At 40.3% G+C, this 22,234-nt stretch overlaps 1 protein-coding gene across 2 annotated transcripts in view; it reads left to right on the top strand.

Moving 5' to 3' along the window:
* The first annotated feature begins 18,189 nt into the window (after positions 1-18,189).
* Ankrd30a (ankyrin repeat domain 30A) overlaps positions 18,190-22,234 on the top strand; it is a 71,194-nt gene continuing 67,149 nt past the window's right edge. For both annotated transcript variants that reach the window (XM_041642252.1, XM_041642243.1), the window contains exon 1: positions 18,190-18,621. In XM_041642252.1, the coding sequence (XP_041498186.1) occupies positions 18,377-18,621 (245 nt within the window). In that variant the 5' untranslated portion in view covers positions 18,190-18,376. The remainder of the gene's footprint in view (positions 18,622-22,234) is intronic.

The following is a 22,234-nucleotide window of genomic DNA, read 5'->3' as shown; positions in this document are numbered from 1 at the left end:
GGGAGGGATGAGGGCAAATCTGATCAAAATCCATCATGTGAATGTATAAAATTCTCAAAGACTTATTAAAAATACTACATTATTAAAACAAACTACCTTGATATAATAAAAAGCCTTGCACAAAAAGCCGATAGTGAACATCGCACACTCAATGGCGAAAGATCTAAGATCAGGAGCAAGGCAAGGATGACCACTTTTGCCATGTCTGTTCAAAACAGTACCGCAAATTCTAGACATTGCAAGTGGGCAAAAAAACAAAGCATCTACTAGGAAAGCATGATGTAAAACCATCTCTTTTCACTTATGGAATATGTAGGGACCCTTAACAATCTCACATACAAAGAAAGCTGGACTAATAAATGAGTCTAGCAAAATAGCAGAAAACAAAACATACAAAACTCAGTTGCATTTCTATGTGTTGGGAGGAGAAGACCCACAGTTTTATACATACCAGGCAAGTGCTGGACCACGGAAACACATCCCCACATTTGCTATATTCCATACACTAACAATGAACAATATGGAAATAAAATTATGAAAATAGTTCTATCTATGACAGTATCAAAAAGATAGAAATAGTTAGAAATTAATTTGACCAAGGAGGTAAAAAATAAACTTACACAAGAGAATTCCAAAGTATTTCCAAATGAAAAGGCATACTAAGAAGAAATGTTTCATATTCATAGATGTCAAAACGACTCAAAGCAGTCATATAACTCCATGCAGTTCCTATCAAACTCTCAATCATACTGTCTACCAAAATAGAACATCCACTCTAAAATTCATAGGAATCTACAAAGGAATCCAAATATTTAAAACAATCCTGAAAAATAAGAGCAAAGCTGTAGCTATGCTTTCTTATTTCAAAACCTAGAGAACAGTAAGGTTGTAGAATACTAGGTTAGACACAGACATAAAAATTGTACGGCCTGGTTTGGTGTCTCAGCTTGACACAAACTAGAGTCATTAGAGGAAGGAGCTACAGCTGAGGAAATGTCTCCATGAGATCCAGATGTAAGGCATTTTCTCAATGAGTGATCAATGGAGGAGGGCCCAGCCCATGATGGGTGGTGTCATCCCTGGGCTGCTGGTCCTGGGTTCTATAAGAAGAGAAAGCCATGGGTTGTAAGTCAGTAAACAGCTCCTCTCCATGGCCTCTGTATCAGTTCCTGCCTCCAGGACCCAACTCTGCTTGAGTTCCTGTCCTGACTTCCTTCAGTGACAAACAGCAATATGGGCAAGTAAGCCAAATAAACTCTTTCCTCCCCGACTTGCTTTTTGGTCAGGGTGTTTTGTTGCCGCAATAGAAATCCTAAAACATCGGCCAATTGGGATGATATAGAGATCACAGAAATAACCCCTCATACACATGATAAGTCATCTTTTTTTTAAAAGGTTTATTTATTTATTTATTTATTTATTGTTTTTTTTTTTTTCGAGACAGGGTTTCTCTGTGTCTTTGGAGCCTGTCCTGGAACTAGCTCTTGTAGACCAGGCTGGTCTCGAACTCACAGAGATCCGCCTGCCTCTGCCTCCCGAGTGCTGGGATTAAAGGCGTGTGCCACCATCGCCCGGCAAAAGGTTTATTTATTATGTATATAACATTCTGCCTCCATGTATGCTCACATGCCAGAAGAGGGCGCCAGATCTCATTACAGATAGTTGTGAGCCACCATGTGGTTGCTGGGAATTGAACTCAGGACCTCTGGAAGAGCAGCCAGTGCTCTTAACCACTGAGCCACCTCTCCAGCCCCAATAAGTCATCTCTGAGGAGGACTGAAGGCCATTTGTTGTAGGGAAGGTCAGTCTTTTCTGTTGGAGAGTATTTTCAGGTGTGTGACTTTTGTTTATGCTGCATTTGTTTAACTCTGTGACGCTGTGTTACTGTGCCTGTGTCAAATCCATGATGGTCCTAATAAAGAGATGAACTGCCAATAGCGAAGCAGGAGCAAGGAGAGATGGGACTGGCTAGCAGAGAGTATAACTAGAAGGAGAAATCTGGGAGGAGCAAGAACAAGAAGAGAAGGATATCAGGGGCCAGCCACCCAACCACCCAACCAGTCACGGAGTAAGAAGGAAGGAAAAGTATACTGAAATAGAAAAAGATAAAGCCAAGAGTAAAAGGTAGTCGGGATAATTTAAGAAAAGCTGGCAAGAAATAAGTCAAGCTAAGGCCAGGCATTCATAATTAAGAATAAGCCTCTGTAGCCGGGCGGTGGTGGCGCATGCCTTTAATCCCAGCACTCGGGAGGCAGAGGCAGGCGGATCTCTGTGAGTTCGAGACCAGCCTGGTCTACAAGAGCTAGTTCCAGGACAGGCTCCAAAGCCACAGAGAAACCCTGTCTCGAAAAAACAAAACAAAACAAAAAAAGAATAAGCCTCTGTGTGTGATTTATTTGGGAGCTGGGTGGTGGGCCCCCAAAAAAGCCAAAAGAGTAAAAAAAAAAAAATCATACAATATGATAGCATAACAAGTTGGAGCTCAAATATCCATCAAGAATCTGAGAACTCTTAAAAAAAAAAAAGATATGGCTCCTTTAAGGGTTTCAGCAGGGCAGTTTCTGCTGGTTAGTAAGATCTTGACACCTAGTATGTTAAGTAGGAACAACAAACAGAGTAAAAATGCCTACCACAGAATGCAAGCATCAGCATTCTAGAGCTCTAGTTCCTGGTCAGGTACCTCTGACTTGGCTGTACATTTTGGGCTTGACTTTCATGACCCAAAAGTGGGCGGAGTCAGGAAACACACAGGGAGTCTGGATCCTGTAATTGTGTTGATTTTGGATTTTTTTTTTTTTTGATCGCTGGAAAGCAAAGGAGACCTGGAATTGAAAGAGGGGCTGTTAAAATAAACCAGCCTAGATATTTTAATAATGCCTTAACTTTAAAAATGCCAAAAAATGTGTTTGTCAAATGGAAATCATAAATGCTTTGGAGAAAAGGTTTTGCTTTTGTTTTCACAGGAAACAAGAGGCTGTGGATTCATTCCAGGTTGATTTGGATCGGTTTGATCAAGGGAGACCTTCTGAAACTTGACAGGTGAATCTATCAAGGGTAATAACTGGTCTTCCCAGGACTTGGTCATTATCTCAAATTTTCTCTCTGGGACCCTAAAAATACTTCACCCACATTCAAGAGGAAGCAGTCTAGAGAATAAAATGTCCACATTCCCAAGAGAAAAGGGGGTGTTAGTGGCCTTTGGTTATTTTATGGGTCATGGATGTTTGTTATATATAAGGGAATATAGGATAAAAAGACAATTATTAACCTCAAATATTTTGCATTGGCAAGGATTTTGGTATATGGGTACAAATTCAAAGTCAATTTTGTTACACTGCATATATATATATATATATATATATATATATATATATATATTACTCCTGTATAAGGACTTTTGTATATTGATACAAATTTAAGGTAATTTTTGTTATAGCACACTGTATATATGTTACTACTCTTGCTTAAAGTATTTTGTATAGTGATACAAATTTGTTATTTTTGTTACACCATATTGTATATATGTTTTTGCTCTTGCTTAAGGTGTTGTACCTATGCAGTTCATTTTAAAATGTAAGGTAAAATTCTAATTTTTGAAAACTATTACTATGAACTATTTAGGATAATCAAGAAATACAGGCCAGTAGTTAGTCATCTATAACAATCAAATTTGTAGATATGCTAGGTATGTTTTTCCAGATCATATAGAGATATATTTTAGATAGATAGATGGTCTTCAAATACTTCAGAGACCTATAGAATATGACATTTTAAATGTTTTGCTAAAGTTTTTTTATGACAATGAGATACATCTGCTCCTGGAAGCACCAGTATACATCAGAGAAGATTTGGGCATTGAAGAAACTCCTTATGGAGTTTGCTTCCATTGTGGCAAGGTTAATCATTGAACAGAGAAGCTGCTCTTGCTTGGACTGCTTGACTATATGTTGTTTGAACTGGGCATGCAGAACCCACAGGAAAGGGACCTGTGAACTTTGCCATACTGAAAAAGGCGGGATGGTCCTTCAGGGTTCCTGCTTCACAGAAGAAACTGCCAGGCATTCTGCAGGGCACAGAGGAAAGTGACTGACAAATTGTGAATATAGGCGAGACAGTTTTTCAAATTTCCTACTTCATTGAAAAGTCTTCCAGATACTCTGGGCCTGTAGGCTGAAGATGGATGACCCAACATTGTAAAGGAACTTTGGGTGACTGTCCAGGCAGTCAGACATCTTGTAATTTCTAGAGATTTTGTTTGTTTGTTTGTTTGTTTGTTTTTTCGAGACAAGGTTTCTCTCTGGAGCCTGTCCTGGAACTAGCTCTTGTAGACCAGGTTGGCCTTGAACTCACAGAGATCCACCTACCTCCCAAGTGCTGGGATTAAAGGCATGCACCAACGTCGCCTAGCATTTCTAGAGATTTTAAAGTCATTTGCAATGCACTTTTTGTTTATTTAAATAATATTACCCTTCTGGTGCCTTTGATGGAGTTGAAGACTAGATATTTATAGTTACAGTTTTCCTTAGATATGATAGAAAGTAAGTTAGGTATGAAATTTTTGAATTTACTGTGGAGGCCCAAAGATGTGAGTGAGCCTGCTTCCACCTTGTCTGAAGGTCACAGAGTTTTAACTTGTTCAAAGTTGTTGACAAAAAAAAAAAAAAAAAAAAAAAAAAAAAAAAAAAAGTTGACAAGACGTGTGGCTACACTTCCTGACCTAGGGTGTGATTACTTTGTGGTTTTGACATCAAGATGGCCCATATAGGTAAATCCACTCCACCCCAACCAACGGTCAGGATATTCAAGTGTACTTCTACACCTTCTTTTGGAATAGGAGGTTTGACCTTAGGAGTAGCTGCCTTCACAATACTTGGTCTAAGGTAGGTTTATTGTCTAAACAACAAAATGCTAATGATTTGATGTCTCAAAGTATTGAAGCAAATAACTGTTCTAGTTGTCCTTTGTATTATGTTAAAGCAGTATTTTGTCTTCTTTTCCCTGTGGTATTGCAGTATAAAAATGTGTGGGAAATTAAATGCAGCAAATTTTCAGCATTCATTGGAACTCCCTCTCATTACTGTTCTATGTTTCTGTTTTATTATTTTACTATCCAATGTTTCTGTTTTACTATTTTCACTCATGGCTTCATACTCTTTACTTATTTTTCTAATCCTCATGCCCCACCCTGGTAAGTGATCTCTTTGTGGAAGCATGGTTCCCGACAATTTACTAAGATAATATAGATTATGGAGTATTGTTTTTAAATTTACCAGGCATGAATTAGAATTCAGACTTTGTGAATGTAATCTTTACTTGATGATTGTTCTTATTGTATGCAGTCTTAACTATGTTTAAGTTAAAACTTTTCATTTTTGTTTAGAAAGAAAAAACGGGGAAATATTGGGGAATATTATTTTCCGGTGTGTAACTTTGTTTATGCTACATTTGTTTAACTCTGTGAAGCTGTTACTATGACTGTCTAAAACGCATGACGGTCCTAAGAGATGAAGGGCCAATATATCTCTTAGATGCAAGAGCAAGGATAGGCAGGGCTGACAGGCAGAGAGTATAAATAGAAGGAGAACTGAAGAGAATAAGGAGCAAGAGAACAAGGAGAGGAGGACATCAGGGGCCAGTCACCCAGCTACACAGAAAGCCACAGAAAAGAAGAAAAAAAAAAGGTATACAGAAATAAAGAAAGATAAAAGCCCAGAGGCAAAAGGTAGCTGGGATAATTTAGGTTAAGAAAAACTGGCAAGAAAAAAAGTCAAGCTAAGACTGGGTATTCATAATTAAGAATAAATCTACATGCGTGATTTATTTAGAAGCTGGGTGGGGGACCACCCCCCAAAAGCCAAAAGACTAAAATATCACACAACAGTTTTCAGCTGATAGATCGTAGAGTCAGATGTCCATGTGGAAAAGAATGAAGTTATATCCTTATCTAATACAACATACAAAAACTAAATCAAGGGCATAAATGTGAGAGCTAAAATGATAAAATATTGTAGAATCATATATATATATATATATATATATATATATAAACTTTTTGTCATGATATTAATGGTTATATATTTTTCTTTTCAGGATCTCTTAAAGTTGTCATTGCCCCCAGACAGCAGGAAGTAAATTTAAGAAAATGACACCCACATTCCCAAGAGGTGGGATGGGTAGTTTTTGGTCATTCAATGGGTTATGGATATTTGTCATTAGTCAGAGGGATTGGTTATAAGTTGTTATGGTCAGGAGGAAAGTTGAATGAAGGAGATCAGATACAGAGTTCTTGTTTTGGAAAAAAAAAGGAGGATACAGATATGATAGGATAAAAGGATGATTATTAAATCTACTCTGAAAAGAAAAAAGGCAAGATATAGATATGATAAGATAAAAAGTTAGGTTATTAAATCTACTTTTAAAAAGCAACTACTAGTTTTAAATGTTTTACATTGAATCAGACTTTTGTATATTGTATACAAATTTTGTGTATTATAACAAATTTGAGATTAATTTTGTTAAAACATACTGTACATACATTTCTACTCTTGTTCAAGGTTTTATGCCTATACAACTCAATCAACAATGTAGTGTGAATTTCTAGTCCTTGAAAATTATTGTTACCAGCTATTTAGGATAATAAGGAAATGCAGAATAGCAACTAGTCAGCTATTACATTCGAACTTGCATTCACATTAGGTATGTTTTTCAAGGCCAATCAAAGATATATTTAAGATACGCATGTCATCTTCAAACACCTCAGAGATCTACAGAATATGACATTTAAGATGTTTTAATAACATAGGCTCTTTTTTAAGACATTGAATTATATCCTCTTAGTAGTATCAATCTACTTCAGAGAAGATAAATGAGCATCAGAGTAACTCCACATGGAGTTTACTTTCTTTGTGGCAAAAGTAAGACACTGGGCAAGAAAATGCCCTTGCCTCAATTGCTGACAGTACACTGGACAGGCAGAACACAAAAGAGAGTGACTGCCAAACACTGTCAAGATATGGTGGAAGAGCCTTTCAGAATATCCTGCTTCACGGAAAAGGCTGTTGAATAAGCTTGGCCTGTAGGCTGGAGATGGATGCCCCAACATTGCTGAGAAATTTTGGGTGAATGTCCTACAGGTAGCCACCTGTTTCTTTCATTTCTCACATTTTTTGAAAGTCACTTGCTTTACCTTCTGCTTACTCAGAGTACTTAATATTATTTCCTTCTTGGATCTCTGGGGGAGTTGAAGACTAGATAGTTATAGTTTTCCTTGTTTACCAGATGCATAAAGCAAGTTATGATAGAAAGTAAATTAGGTACAAGATTTTAAACTCACCAAGATAGGATAGATATGGAGTACTTTCTCTGCATTTGTCAAATGCAGATGAACTAGACATTGTTGATGTATTTATTGCCTGGATATATTGTATATAGTTATTGTACTTATTGTATATAGTTTTTCTTACATTAGTTATAGCCTTCTTATTTTAGAAAGAAGGGGAAATGTAGTGATATTTTACTTGTATTTTAATAAATAAATCTTGTCTGAAGACTAGAATGCAAAACAACCACACTAGTCAGCCATACGGGCCAGGCAGGGTGGCATACACCTTTAATCCCAGCAGCCACACTAGTTAGCCATAGAGGCCTGGCATTGGTGGTACACCTTTAATCCCAGTACTAGAAAGGAATATAAGGCAGGATGAGACAGGAACTCGTTCTCTTTCAGTCTGAAGATTTCATAGAGGTAAGAGCTCTCTAGTGGCTTGGCTGCTTTGCTTTTTTGATCTTCAGACTGAATGCCAATATTTGTCTCTGCTACATAACCTTGGCAAGTCCATTCCTGTCTGAACAAGGACATAGAATTGAAGTTCCCTTTGTCCTTTCACTGGGTCTCTATGAAAGCATTGGGTTGTTCTGGTTCTCCACAGTGTCAGGGTCACAGTTATACTCAGTTCAGTCACTCCAATTGATCAGTTCCAGCATGTAGTGTTTTAGAATTCCTCTTCCACCTAGCATTGGGGTATGCTCCCAGGCAGGATCCCCCCAACCCCCGGCAGACTGTGTGAAGGGTCCTTCATGACTCCAGTTTCTGCCTGAAGTCACTCTGGCCCAAAGACAATAGCTGAATTTTGCATTAACTACTTCTGATTGGATAGTTAAGACTTTCCATGTTACAATTCTTTACACTAAAAAACTTCCTATTCAAATTTCTAGCATATTTTTTTTGTCTGTTTGTTTCCAAATTAGTCCCTGGCAATAGGAGTGGTCTATGGAGAGGGACGTTCATCACTGGGATTTGGGAGTACTCAACCATGTGTTCAGGTTTAAGGGCACTGCTAAAGTTGTTACCAGTGGAACCACATGTTGGCATGACACACATTCCACTCTAAGTAATTAAATCACCACCTGTGCCTGGTTTTGATAAAGTGCTAACTGAAGCAACTCCCTGGGGAGCCCAAGGACTGCTTGGTTGTCATGGTAATAATGCTGCAACAAGCCTGCAGCATGTAATTGAATGTGCTGAGTGCAGTGTAGCCCTTCAAGAAATAAAAAGAAACACTCGGTTTGTAGTATGAGAATCAGAGGGATCCGTGGCAGCCCTAATAGAATTTTATTTCTAGTAACCACAAGGCCACTGGTGTTGAAAATCAAACACAAATGCAACTGTGCAATTGGCTGAATTAGGTAGCAATTGAATTCATGACCTTTGCAAGTTTTTCGTACAGATGCAAGATGGGGTCTTGATTGGGAAACAGTGAGACCCTGATACTTGGGATTGGGAAACCTGCTCTGATAATGTCAAGGTCTGAAGCCTAAGAAAAGAAGCTCCCCCTAATTACTTTCTGTTGCTCTAACCTGCAGCTTAAATCAAACCTCAGGTACTTCAAAACATCAGGAGCACCTGTTGGCCCAGGAGGGAAAATTTAATCAGAATTATCGTGAGACTTTTTAAAATATGTATTGGGCTCCAAAACCACAGAGAAACCCTGTCTCGGAAAACCAAAAAAAAAAAAAATATGTATTGGCAGAAACATAAGGAATGTGGGCATGATTCTTAAGGAGTGAGACCAATGACAGTAGGAGGTAACCCTATATCACAGTCAACTCGTTTATATGGGGCACTAACTAGAGATTCCACGTCATAAAATGTGCAGCTGGGTCTGCCTGACACTTGGGTTCAGTAGCCTTTTACTCTGCGGGGATAAGATACCAGAGTTTCCAAGGCGTGTGAGGTAGGACTCTGGATGTTTAGAAAGGGGAACATGGCGTCCAGGCTCCACTCCCAGGAAGGCCTAGCAGGCTCTCTCAAGCCAAGGTGTTAAAAGGCACACAGATAAAGGAGCATCCACAGTTTTTAGGAGTCTGTGGTTGCTTTCTTAGTATCAACACTTGTGAAAATATGAAGGGGGAAAAGAATCCTGCAGATTAAAATTGAACTCTGATGTAGGCTCAGGAACTGCTGGTGTTAAGGTGTTTTATATATGCGTGTGTGTGTGAAACCAATATATATATATATATATATATATATATAGAGAGAGAGAGAGAGAGAGAGAGAGAGAGAGAGAGAGAACCAGTTTCCTCACTGAGTATATAATGTTTTTCCTTTCTTTGTAAGAAATAAATGCAGATGACTACTAATCAAAAGATTAAAAAATAATGGAGCAAGTATGAAAGCCAAAGGTTACATTTTAAGTTTTAATTACTATGCCTAAGAGATCCTTGAAACAAACATGCTTCTGATCTGCAAACCCCTTGCCCAAGGACAGAGAGTTCCTGAAATGAAGGAGGCTATTGTTTATGGGAGAGAGCAAACCTTGTATTTTTCATTTCCACCGAACAAGTTTGTTTGGCCCACACACACCGGTTGTGCTTGATCACACATGGGCAGGAGGTTCACAGGCTGGGGGCACTTCAGGATGTCTGCTTGTTCCTGATTGGACCAGACGGGAAATGCAGTGAATTTCCTTCTTAAGCCCTTGCTGTACTTGATCCTGGGCCATTTCCCAGACACCTGGGTATGGACCTTGCCAGAGCCCGTCCACCTGGCCAGTGTTTAATTAAAGCTTGTTTTAAATTTGACTTTCAACTGTGGTAGTGGTCTTATTCTCGATCAATGGGATTAACTCAAGAATTTTATGATATGATGGCTGCTCACAACTGTTTATAACTCCAGTTCCAGAGGACCTGACACCTTCACACAGACACACACATAGACACACACACACATATACAAATATATATGTATATATATATAGTCAAAACATCAGTGCTCATAAACAAAAAATTTTATGATATACATGTACATAGCTGTTTTTAAAGTCCTCCATAAAAGTCATTCATAAAATTGGATAGAAGCAGTTTGACCATACCTTGAAGGAAATTCTCTCTAACCTTGCCATCATGATCTGTGCCCTCTTTCACAAATGGAAGTCCTTACCTTATTCTCATAGCTTTATTTAAAATTTGATAAATTAAAGAGAAAGTTGTGGTTTTTAAAGAAAAGCAGATATGTCCTCAATTTCTCATGAGAGTATACAGATGAAGGATAGAGATATGTCTTTTATCTGTGTGAGTTCTGAGAGCCATGCAATACTGGTAGTAGCAGATCAGGTGGAAGCACCAACTCCCCCCCTCTCTCCCCAGACCCTGTGCCCCGCAGAAAGCCCATTAAATAGTGGCCCCTCCCCCTCAGAAAGCCTGCCAGGTGTTAACCCCAACCCAGTATAACATGAACTGGGCACAGTAATGCATGCCTATGAACCTGGCACTAGGAAAGTACAGGCAGGAGGATCACAAGTTCAACATCTTTTTCAGTTACAGAGCTAGTTAAAAGGCCAGACTGGGGGTAGAAAACTTTATCTGAAAACAACAAAAAGTGAAAACTGTACTTCAATATAAATTTAATGAATAGCAAACTAGTCTAATTTCATACTGTATTACATCATTTCTACCTCATCACCCTCCCTCCAATTTCTCCCATGTCCCCCTCACTCTCCTTCAAATTCATGGAATCTCATATGTCCTGCTAAGTTCTTTTGGTGCTGCTTGTATTTGGGTTTAACCACTTGAGATTACATAAATTATCAAGGCTAGTCCCTGAGAAAAACCAATTCTCTGCGTCTCAGCAGCCATTAACTGCCTGTAGCAATTCATCTAGGGGTGGGGCCTTGTGGGATTTCCCCTACCCCATTGGCATACCAATTGGTGGCATCATTATGCAGTTCTTGTCTATGCCTTGATGAGATTTTGTGGGTGCAGCTTCCCTCTCCCATACAGAGGACACTAGCAGCACAGGTGCTGCTCCTCTTGTCTTGACAATCATTCCATACCCTCTTCCAAGCTGTTCCCTGAGACCTAGGTATAGGATTTATTCTAGATGCCTCAGTTGGGGGTTGGGCACCCTATGGTCTTCTACTGCCATTTTCCTTAGCTAGTTTTATTTCTAACATAATTTCATTGTATAATTGAGATTTATTTTTATTATGTGTATGAATGTTTTTTAAATTGTTTTTATTGAGCAACGTATTTTTCTCTGCTCCCCTACTTCCTTTCCCCTCCCATTCAACCCTCTCCCATGCTCCCCATGCTCCCCATTTACTCAGGAGGTCTTGTCTTTTTCTACTTCCCATGTAGATTAGATCGATGTATGTCTCTCTTAGGGTCATCTTTGTTTTCTAGGTTCTCTGGGATTGTGAATTGTAGGCTGGTGTTTCTTTGCTTTATGTCTAAAAGCCACTTATGAGTGAGTACATATGATATTTCTGGCTCTGGGTTACCTCACTCAATATGATGTTTATTATATCCATCCATTTGACTGCAAATTTCAAGATGCCATTATTTTTTTCTGTGTAAGTATTCCATTGTGTAAATGGACCACATTTTCCTTGTCCATTCTTCAGTAGAGGGGCATTTAGGTTGTTTCCAGGTTCTGGCTATGACAAATAATGCTGCTATGAACATAGTTGAGTAATGTCCTTGTGGTATGATTGAGCATCCTTTGGGTATATACCCAAAGTGGTATTACTGGTTCTTGAAGAAGGTTGTTTCCTAATTTTCTGAGAAATTGCCATATTGAAATCCAAAGGGTCTGTACCAGTTCTCACTCCCACCAGCAATGGAGGAGTGTTCCCTTTACCCCACATCCTCTCCAGCATAAGTTGTCATCACTGATTTTGACCTTGGCCATTCTCACAGGTGTAAGATGGAATCTCAGAGTTGTTTTGATTTACGTTTCTCTGATGGCTAAGGATGTTGAGCATTTTCTTAACTGTATTTCAACCATTTTAGATTGCTCTGATAAGAGTTCCCTGTTTAGGTCTGCACCCCATTTTTATTGAATTATTTGGGGTTTTTTTTGATGACCAATTCCTTGAGTTCTTTGTATATTTTGAAGATCAGCCCTCTGTCTGATGTGGGGTTAGTGAAGATCTTTTCCCATTCTGTAGGCTACCATTTTATCTTGTTGACCGAGTCCTTTGCTTTATAGAAGCTTCTCGGTTTCAGAAGGTCCCATTTATTAATTGATTCTCTCAGTGTCTGTGCTACTGGGGTTATATTTAGGAAGTGATCTCCTGGGCTAATATGTTCAAGTGTACTTCCCACTTTCTCTGCTAAGAGGTTCAGTGTGGTTGGTTTTATGTTGAGGTCTTTGACCTACTTGGATTTGAGTTTTGTACATGGCAATAGATATAGATCTATTTTCATTCTTCTACATGTTGATATCCAGTTAAACCAACACTATTTGTTGAATATGCTTTTTTTTCCGTCTTATATTTATTTGCTTCTTTGTCAAAAATCAGGTGTTTGTAGGTGTGTGTGGATTGATATCCAGGTCTTCAATTTAGTTCCATTGGTTCTTCTGTCTGTTTTTATGCCAAAACCAGGCTGTTTTCAGTACTGTAACTCTGTAGTAGAGCTTAAAGTCAGGGATTGTGATGCCTTCAGAAGTTCCTTTATTGTACAGGATTGTTTTGGCTATCCTGGGTTTTTTGTTTTTCCATAGATTTTGAGTACTGTTTTTTCATGGTCTGTGAAGAATTTTGCTGGGATTTTGATGGGCATTGCATTGATTCTATAGATTGCTTTTGGTAAGATTGTCATTTTTACTATGTTACTTCTACCTACCCAAGAGCATGGGAGAGAGTCTTCCATTTTGTGGTGTCTTCTTCAAGTTCTTTCTTCAGAGATTTAAAGTTTTTGTCATACATGTCTTCCACTTGTTTGGTTAGAGTTACTCCAAGACATTTCATGTTATTTATGGCTATTGTGAAGAGTAATGTCTAATGAATTAATTAAAATTGCTGCAGGATCCCCAGGGTCTGCAGTGGCAGAAACGCTGCAGGTCACCAAGGGGTGGCCACAGGCAGCGGGTCCCAAGAGCAGCAGCAATGGGCCAGGTGGCAGCAGGCAACAGGTCCCAAGAGCAGCCAGTCCCAAGGAGTGGCTGCAGCAGGCCACAAGAGAGACAGACAGATGGGCATGCCAGGAGACCACGCTGGTCTCTCAAGGTGGCTGGTCCTGGCCTGGGAGACATGCAGATTCGCACGGGGCGGGGGAGTGTTGGGGGGACATTGGAGGCGTGGCTTGTCTCTTAAAGAGACAGGACAGACCATTGCAGTAATGTTTCTCAGCCTGATTATCATCTGTGTACAGGAGGGCTACTGATTTTTTTTTTTTAGTTAATCTTGTATCCAGCTGTATTACTCAAGGTGTTTATGAGTTGTAGAAGTTTCTTGGTAGAATTTTTGGGGTCACTTATGTAAACTATCATATCATCAGCAAATAGTGAGAGTTTGACTTCTCCTTTTCCAATTTGTATCCCCTTGATCTCTTTTTGTTCTCTTATTGCTCTAACTAGAACCTCAAGTACTATATTGAGTAGATATGGAGAGAGTGAACAACTTTGTCTTGTTCCTGATTTCAGTGGGATTGCTTTGAGTTTCTCTCTATTTAGTTTGATGTTGGCTGTTGGCTTACTTTATATTGCCTTTATTGTGTTTAGGTATGTTCCTTGTATCCCTGCTCCCTCCAAGACTTTTATCATAAAGGGTGTTGTGTTTTGTCAAAGGCTTTTTCAGCATCTAATAAGAAGATCATGTGTTTTTTTTTACAGTTTGTTGATATGGCAGATGACATTGACAGATTTTCATATGTTGAACTATCCCTGTATCTCTGGGATAAACTCACCTTGATCATGGTGGATAATGTTTCTGATGTGTTCTTGAATTCGGTTTGCTAGTATTTTATTGAGCTTTTTTGCATCAATGTTCATGAGTGAGATTGTTCTGTAATTCTCTTTCTTTAATATCTTTGTGTGGGGGCTGGAGAGATGGCTCAGTGGTTAAGAGCATTGCCTCGTCTTCCAAAGGTCCTGAGTTCAATTCCCAGCAACCACATGGTGGCTCACAACCATCTGTAATGAGGTCTGGTGCCCTCTTCAGGCATGCACGCAGACAGAATATTGTATGCATAATAAATAAATAAATAAATAAATAAATAAATAAATATCTTTGTGTGGTTTGGGTATCAGATTTATTGTAACTCAATAAAAAGAGCTTGACAATGTACCTTCTGTTTCTATTGTGTGGAACAATTTGAGGAGTATGGGTATTAGTTCTTCTTTGAAAATCTTGTAGAATTTTGTGCTGAAACCACCTGACCCTAGGCTTTTTTTTTTTTTTTTGGCTGGGATACTTTTGATGACTGTTTCTATATCATTAGCAGTTATAGTTCTATTTAATTTGCTTATCTGGTCTTGATTTAATTTATATAAGTGATATTTACCCAGAAAATTGTCCCATTTCCTTTAAGTTTTTCAATTTTGTGGAGTACAGGTTTTTGAAATAGGATCTAATGATTCTCTGGATTTCCTCTGTGTCTGTTATGTCGCCCTTTTCATTTCTGATTTTGATAATTTGGATAATCTCTCTCTGCCTTTTGATTAGTTTGGATAAAGGTTTGTCTATTTTGTTGATTTTCTCAAGGAACCAACTCATTGTCTCATTCTTTGTTTCTGTTTTGTTGATTTCAGCTCTCAATTTGATTATTTCCTGCCGTCTAGTCCTCCTGGGTGAGTTTGCTTCTTTTTGTTCTAGAGTTTTCAGGTGTTCTGTTAACTCATTAGTGTGGGATTTTTCCAGTTTCTGTATGTAGGCGTTTGATGCTATGAACTTTCCTTTTAACACTGCTTTCATTGTGTCCCATAAATTTGGGTATGTTGTGTGGTCATTTTCATTAAATCTTAGGAAGTTTTTAATTTCTTCCTTTATTTCTTCTTTGACCCATTGATGATTCATGTGAACGTTGTTTAATTTTCATGTGTTTGTGGACTTTCTGAAATTAGTGTTGCTGTTGAATTCTAATTTTAAGCCATGGTGATCCGATAAGATACATGGAGTTATTTCATTTTTTTGTTATCTGTCGAGGTTTACTTTGTTACATAGTATGTGGTCAATTATAGAAATGGTTCCATGAGGTGCTGAGAAGGAATATTCTTTTCTGTTTGGATGGAATGTTCTTTATATGTCTGCAAAGTTCAATTGATTCATAACATCTGTTAGTTCCCTTATTTTTCTGTTAATTTTCTGAGAGACCTGCCCAGTGTTGAGAGTGGGGTGTTGAAGTCTCCCACTATTAGTGTATGGGGTTTAATGTGTAACTTAAGCTTTAGTAGCGTTTTTTACAAATGAGGGTGCCCTTGTATTTGGGGCATAGACGTTCAGTATTGAGATTTCCTCTTGATGGATTGTGTATGAATGTTTTGTTTGCATGTATGTCTGCGCAGTGCCCATGGAAGGCAGAAGAGGGCACCACATCCCTTGGAAATGATATTACAGAGCACTGCTAGCCACCATCATGTGGGTGCTGAGAAGTGAAGGCAGGTTCTCTTGTTGGCTGAGTCATTTCTCTAGCCCTCCCCCACCTTCATTCTAAATACTTTTAGACCCACAGATGGGTGTAAGTCTCACTTCTCCTGTGCCACACACCGCGCCCCCGTCTGCACTCTATGAGCGACAATCAGTTCGCGAGCTTCGGGCAAGGGGCTGGAGGTTGAGGAAACACAGAGGCAGACAGACACACGGACCTCCAATCACTGGTACAAAAGCCCCTCTTTAATAGCACCATGGAGACGTAAATACCCAGTCAACAGGTGAAAATCCCATCCTCTGATCCTCTAGGCAAGGCACAGCTTTTAGTAACTTCAATTAGAAGGTTCTAGCAGGGAAGAACAGCTGAAGGCCAGGACTCCAATTAGTCCCAACACTCCTGAAAGAAGCTCCTTTTTGCAGCAGATGGAGGTTATTACAGAGAAGCACTAGTGGATAGAAAAAGATTCAGAGCACGGTCCAAAGAAGTGTGACTGAGCAATAGAAGGCAGGAGCAGCAGTTGACACCCATACCACCAACATTCCAGGGCAGAGGCAGGAGAATAACTGTAGGTTTAAGGCCAGCTCCCGCTAGAGTGAGACTCCCCCTCCTCCATACACATATAAGATCAGTAGCAGTAGAGATTATTTCAATTTTTATTACAAAAACTAAATTCGCAATAGTCAAATCATTATGAACAGGGTACAGCATGTAAAATAGGCCCCACCCTGTGTAGCAGAATTTCCAGAAAGAAGCAGTGAGCACAAGACCGACTGACCAGAACTACAGCAGCAAAGAGCTCTGAATGTTGCAAAATCCAGAGCCAAATTACATCGAGACATCTTGTTCTGCTATGTGAGGGACCTAACCTTTGTTACCATTAGGTAAAATCTTTGGAATGTTCACAATCAGTCTGTTTCCATCAATCAGAAGGGCTAAGAAATCCATCAAAAGGCATCTGAGGAGAATAACACAGTCACCACCATCTCCAGTGTTGCTAAAAACCTACCTACCTGATGTACCCACCAATGTATTTGAAAAGTGTGTTGATTTATTCTCTTTTTATACAACTTCTTAAAATTAGAACATAGAACGGAATTTGGGGTAACCTGAACCTGTGTTCCTGAAACTTGCGCAGTAAGATTTGGCTCCAAAATTAATGATATTTTATTCCCTTTGTCCTAGTGTTTGTATTGCTGCGATGAAACACCATGGACAAAAGGCAAGTTGGGGACGGAAGGGTTTACTTAGCTCATCCTTCCATATTGCTGTTTGCCATCAAAGAACCTCAGGACGACATGTCAAACAGCCCAGGAACATGGAGGCTGGAGCCGATGCTGCAGAGGCATGAAAGGCTGCTGCTTACTTACTGGCTTGCTCAACCTGCTTTCTTATAGAACCCAGGACCATCAGTCCAGGGATGGCACTGTTCACAATGGGCTGGGCCCTCCTCCATCAATCACTAACTAAGAAAATGCCTTACATTCACTCTTATGGAGGCATTTTGTTCAATTGACGTTCCCTCCTCTTCAATAATGCTAGTTTGTGTGCCAACTTGATCTAACACTAGCTACCACACCCTTTGAAGTGAGCTGTTTCTAGATTGGCAAAATTATTAGGATTTTAAAACGTCAAAGCAGATGTTTCCACTGGGAAAACTGTTTACTATGAATTACTTTTCCCAAGTCCAAAACCAAAAACTAAGGTCACATTATTTCATTCAGGCCCCATATGCAGACATCTTCACCTGCTATCAGCTTGTGTAATTCATACATTGACTCTCTGGGCTATGAAAAACAACCATATTTCACTAATTCCCAAATATTTAATGGATTAGCTTGACAAAAAATATCTCTTCCCTTCGTTTCTCATGCTATAATTCCATCCATGCTGCCTGTAGTTTGGTCCACCTTTGGTTAAAAGAGTCGCCTGCCTGCCCCCCAAGGACCTTATAACTGCCACTGAAACACAAGGCCAAAGCTAAGCAGGGAAGCAGGCCTTCAGCGGGTCAAGAAGGTTCTAGGCTCTTCTGCAGACGCCCAGGAAGCCTGGAGTGCTGGGTCCTCGCTCGGATTCCTGTCGGAACAGGAGCCCTGCGGGGATCCCGAAGCTGAGGCTGGCCGGCAGGCCACACTAGCTGAGGATAGACCTGCACGGCTAGGGAAGACACTGCAAACCTCGGGCGAAAGCCCAAGGCTAGAGAACCAACTTGGCAGCTGCTTGACGTCCGCGAAGAGTAGAGGGCGGAGCCTGGCTCTGCGCGTGCGTGCTGGGCACCGGCTGGGCCGGGCCAGTATGCGCGTGCGCGGGGACTAGCCGGCGCGGGTTGCTAGTTTGCAGCTTTGCTTGGCGATTATCGTGCTTTAAAACCCTGCCGAGCCATGCAGCGACTTTCCTGCTGGGACTCCGTGAAACTTGGCTGGCTCTTCAGTAGACGCTAGGGCTGCGTTGTGGAGGCAGCCGAAGCCACGCGCGGAGAAGGTGCCTGTGAGGGGCGTACCCCCTTGCCATGAAGAAGATTTTTGGTTTCAGAAGTAAGGGCCCGTCGCCGTTAGGCCCCTCTGCTCGCCCGCGGAACAACTGCGTGGGCTTTGGGCGTGAGAGTGCTCGTGGCGCCCACATGCCCAGGTACCACATTCACGACAAGGATATGGGCAAGATCCACAAGGCTGCAAGCGTGGGTGACGTAGCCAAAGTACAGCATATCCTTATCCTTGGGAAAAGTGGCGTGAACGATAGAGACAAGAAGGACAGGTAATAAATAGGGCCCCGAGCTAGCGGGGCGGGACGTGGCTGGTGGCGGAGCTCGCACCTTGTCTGGAACAGAGGCTGCTGGCTGTCACTAAGGAAGCTTGACTCTTCCCATCTTTCTTTTGGACGCTAGAGCCTCTGTGGGATCTGGGACCCGCTCCTATATGAGCAGTAAAGACTACAATAGAAAACACTCTAGCTGACTTCTGATCCACTTAAAGTTCCCTTTATTGGCTGTGTAAAGTGCATTAACTAAACAATTTAATTTTTTGCACACATTTAAAATTGTTTTACATTGTAAAAAATACATAATGGGAGAAATGTTTCTGTTGAGGGTTAACGATTCTTCCAGTAATATCCAATAACATATCAACACATACCTGTGTGACTATGTTTTTTTTTGCTGCATTTTGAAGTGGGAAAATAGTTCCATGTTCTCAAATAGAGGATGGATAATTCCCAGAATGTGAACTCCGTATCCTTATCAATTTTACATAAGCCAAATAAGAATATCATCGTTTTAACAATTTTGAGTTTCTCATGCTGCTTTTTATTTTGTTATGAGACTAGGAAAAAAAAAACCTTTCTAAAGTATCAAAACCTAACATTAGTTCTCACACATCGGTCATTTACTGGCAGCCAAGAGACACATCAGTGAATAGAGCAGAATAGAAAACCTAGAAGTACCCAATCGAATATCTGTAAGAATTTAGAAATTGATTCTGGTAACACCCCTATTAGTAGGAAACATCATTCGTGAATAAAATGCTTGTTAACTTGTTTGGAGAAAACTAACTGCAGGTTTATGTCACTAAAATAAATTCCTGATAGATTATAATTTAAACGTTAATAAAACATAATGAGAAAAGTACCAAAACAAGACTAAGAATGACTACAAAACCACTGCGTCACGTATGTGTGTCTATATGCCTGTGTACATGTCTGTATCTGTTGGGGACTGAATGCAGGTTGTGATGTATGCTCAGGATACAGTCTACCTTTGAGCTTTGTAAAAGCCTGAAATGGAGCATTCTCAAGAACTGACTAAACACAGCGAGGATAAAGCAACTGTAAACTTGCAAAGCATTCAGTGTGTGTGTGTGTGTGTGTGTGTGTGTGAATATCACATGAAAACCATCTTCATCTTACAGAGAATTTTTTTAACTCAATGAGGAAAAACTCAAACTCTCTTATTTTTTTTTAAATTTAGTCATTTGTATATTTTTGCTGGGGATCAAACACATGACCTTGCAAATATCAGGCAAGTTCTCTGGAGCTGAGCTGGATTCCTAGCCCCTGAACTCTTAATTTAATTTATATAAAGTTGTTGCCCTTTTTTCTTTTTCTTTCTCCTTCCCTCCCTTCCTTCCTCCCTCCCTTCCTCCTTCCTTCCTTCCTTTTTTTTCTTTTTGTAGATCTATAAGTAATCTATGGACATTAGAAAAATTTTCCTCGTCCGTGGTAAGAGCAGGAAAGTAAGTCAAGAGAGAAATGAAATGTCACTTTTCAGGGACTCACTGTATGAGGGTGAAGAACAGCGCAACTTCTGCTTAAGACTTTTCAAATAGGCAAACTGGCAGTAAGTAGTCTGCCCCCCTTAAACATGTTTCTGTCCCTAAAGCATATTTGGGAAATAAGGAGGCAGTTTCTCTTTCTTGGCACTGCTTGAAATAGCAGTGTATTAAGAAGAAGCTGGAAAATGTATTTCATAAATAAATTGCAGTGCATCCATTAGATGGAATATATGAGCCCTGAAGGTAGTGTAGATGTAGACACAGATTAACATGGGAAGATGGTACATCAAGTAAGAAGACATCAGTTTGATTATACATATACACACATAAGGTATGCTCTGACTTAACCATAATATATTTAAAATGTGATAAAGAATAAAAGTTACCATTTTTTATTATAACTACATCATTTCCCGCTTCTCTTTCCTCCGTTGAAATGCTCCCATATAACCTCACTTGCTCTACTTCAAATTCGTGGCCTTGTCTTTTCGTTAATTGTTGTTACATGCATATTTGTATATGTATACATATGTATTTCTAATTATAACCTGCCCAGTCTGTATGATGTTATTCATATGTATGTATTTAGGGCTGACAACCTGTGTGCTCTTCCTTGGGGAAGACCCCCCCCCCCACTCCCAGCTTTCCTCAGTTGCCTATAGTTCCACAGGCTCTTCCCCATCCACTTTGACACATCCATTGGTGTTGTCCTTGCTCAGTTCTCATTTGGCCAGTCATATTGGTGAGACTTTATGGGTGCAGATAGCGTCTGACATTTCTGGGAGACAATCTCAAGTAAGCTTGTAATGGTCTGTCCTGTCCCTTTAAGAGACAAGCCCCCCCCCCATCTTCCTTCCTTCTGGTTGCAGCCTGAGCTCCTTCCTTTCCATCTCTCTCCTGAAGAGGCAGCTTCTGCCTCTCTTCTCCCCACTTGTCTCTCTCTCTCTCTCTCTCTCTCTCTCTCTCTCTCTCTCTTTCTGCTCTTCTCCCTTCTCCCCTTCCCCTCTTTTCTTTTCCCCTCCATAACTCACTAAATAAATACCCACTTTCTCTGCATGATGTCTTTGTCTGTCACCCGCCCAGTGGCTCACACCTCCACTCAGCTACCTGCCTGGGACTTGCTGCCCCTTGTGGCCCGCAGGCCCCTTGGGGAATGGCACCGTTTTAATCTAAACCATAACAAAGCTCCCTGTTCCTTTGGCTCTTAAAATCTTTTTTTACCCCTCCTCTGTAATGAAACAATTGTTTTGTAGATGTATGCATTGGGACTGGACTCCACAACTCTTCATTTTGGCTGGTTGTGGTTTTATGTAATAGTCTGTTCCAAAGAGAAGTCTGCATACACTTACCTTTGGGTATAAGGACAAATATCTAGAATGTGGTTAGGGATTGTGCTGGTTTAGCAAAGCAGTGGTTGTAGGGTCTTCTCCAGGATCCATGACGTCACTCAGGATCCATGATCACTACCAGAATCACTAGTAAACTAAATCTAGTTGGCTAGATTTCCAGTACCAGGCATGGTTTTCCTCATGTTGGATGGGCCTGATTCGATTAGTGAGCTGTTGGTTACTATCAAGGTGTGTGTGCCACTACTGTACACGTAGTGCTTATGTTTCACGGGTGTCTTAACTGGGTAGGACTGTTGGTTGCTTCTCTCCTTTGGAAGCTGACATGGCTCCTTCTGGGACCATAGTCCTTGGGGAGGAGGTATTCAGGTCAGTTCCAGTTCAGGGGCCTCTGGACCCTATGTCTGAAGTGCCTGGTGTCTTCAGCAATAGGGACTTACTTTCTTTCTCTGCCTATCCTGCGACTGTCTACTACCCAGACCCTGTGGCTTCATGGCCCCCAGGCTCCCTGGGTTGTAACTGCTTCTTGTTTTCAGATAACCAGAATAGCCCACGCTCAAGATGGAACCTGGTTGTATCACTCAAAGAAATGGGAGGCAACAAAATAGATTTTTTTTTTCTTCAGTGCTGGCCTGTCACCCTGGAGCAATCACTGTCGTACCCCACTCCTCACTCCCACACAGATTTGAAGCAGACGTGAACTGTGGGCTTGCCCTGTGGCCAGGACTGTCATTCTGTCTTCTTTCTTTTTAAATA

The sequence above is a fragment of the Microtus oregoni genome, unplaced genomic scaffold (assembly GCF_018167655.1).
Source record: "Microtus oregoni isolate MIOR12 unplaced genomic scaffold, Mior012 000002F_ref0000024, whole genome shotgun sequence".
NCBI classification, from domain to species: Eukaryota; Metazoa; Chordata; class Mammalia; order Rodentia; family Cricetidae; genus Microtus; species Microtus oregoni.
Note: the sequence above shows the minus strand (reverse complement) of the source record. Positions and strands in the feature narration are given on the sequence as shown.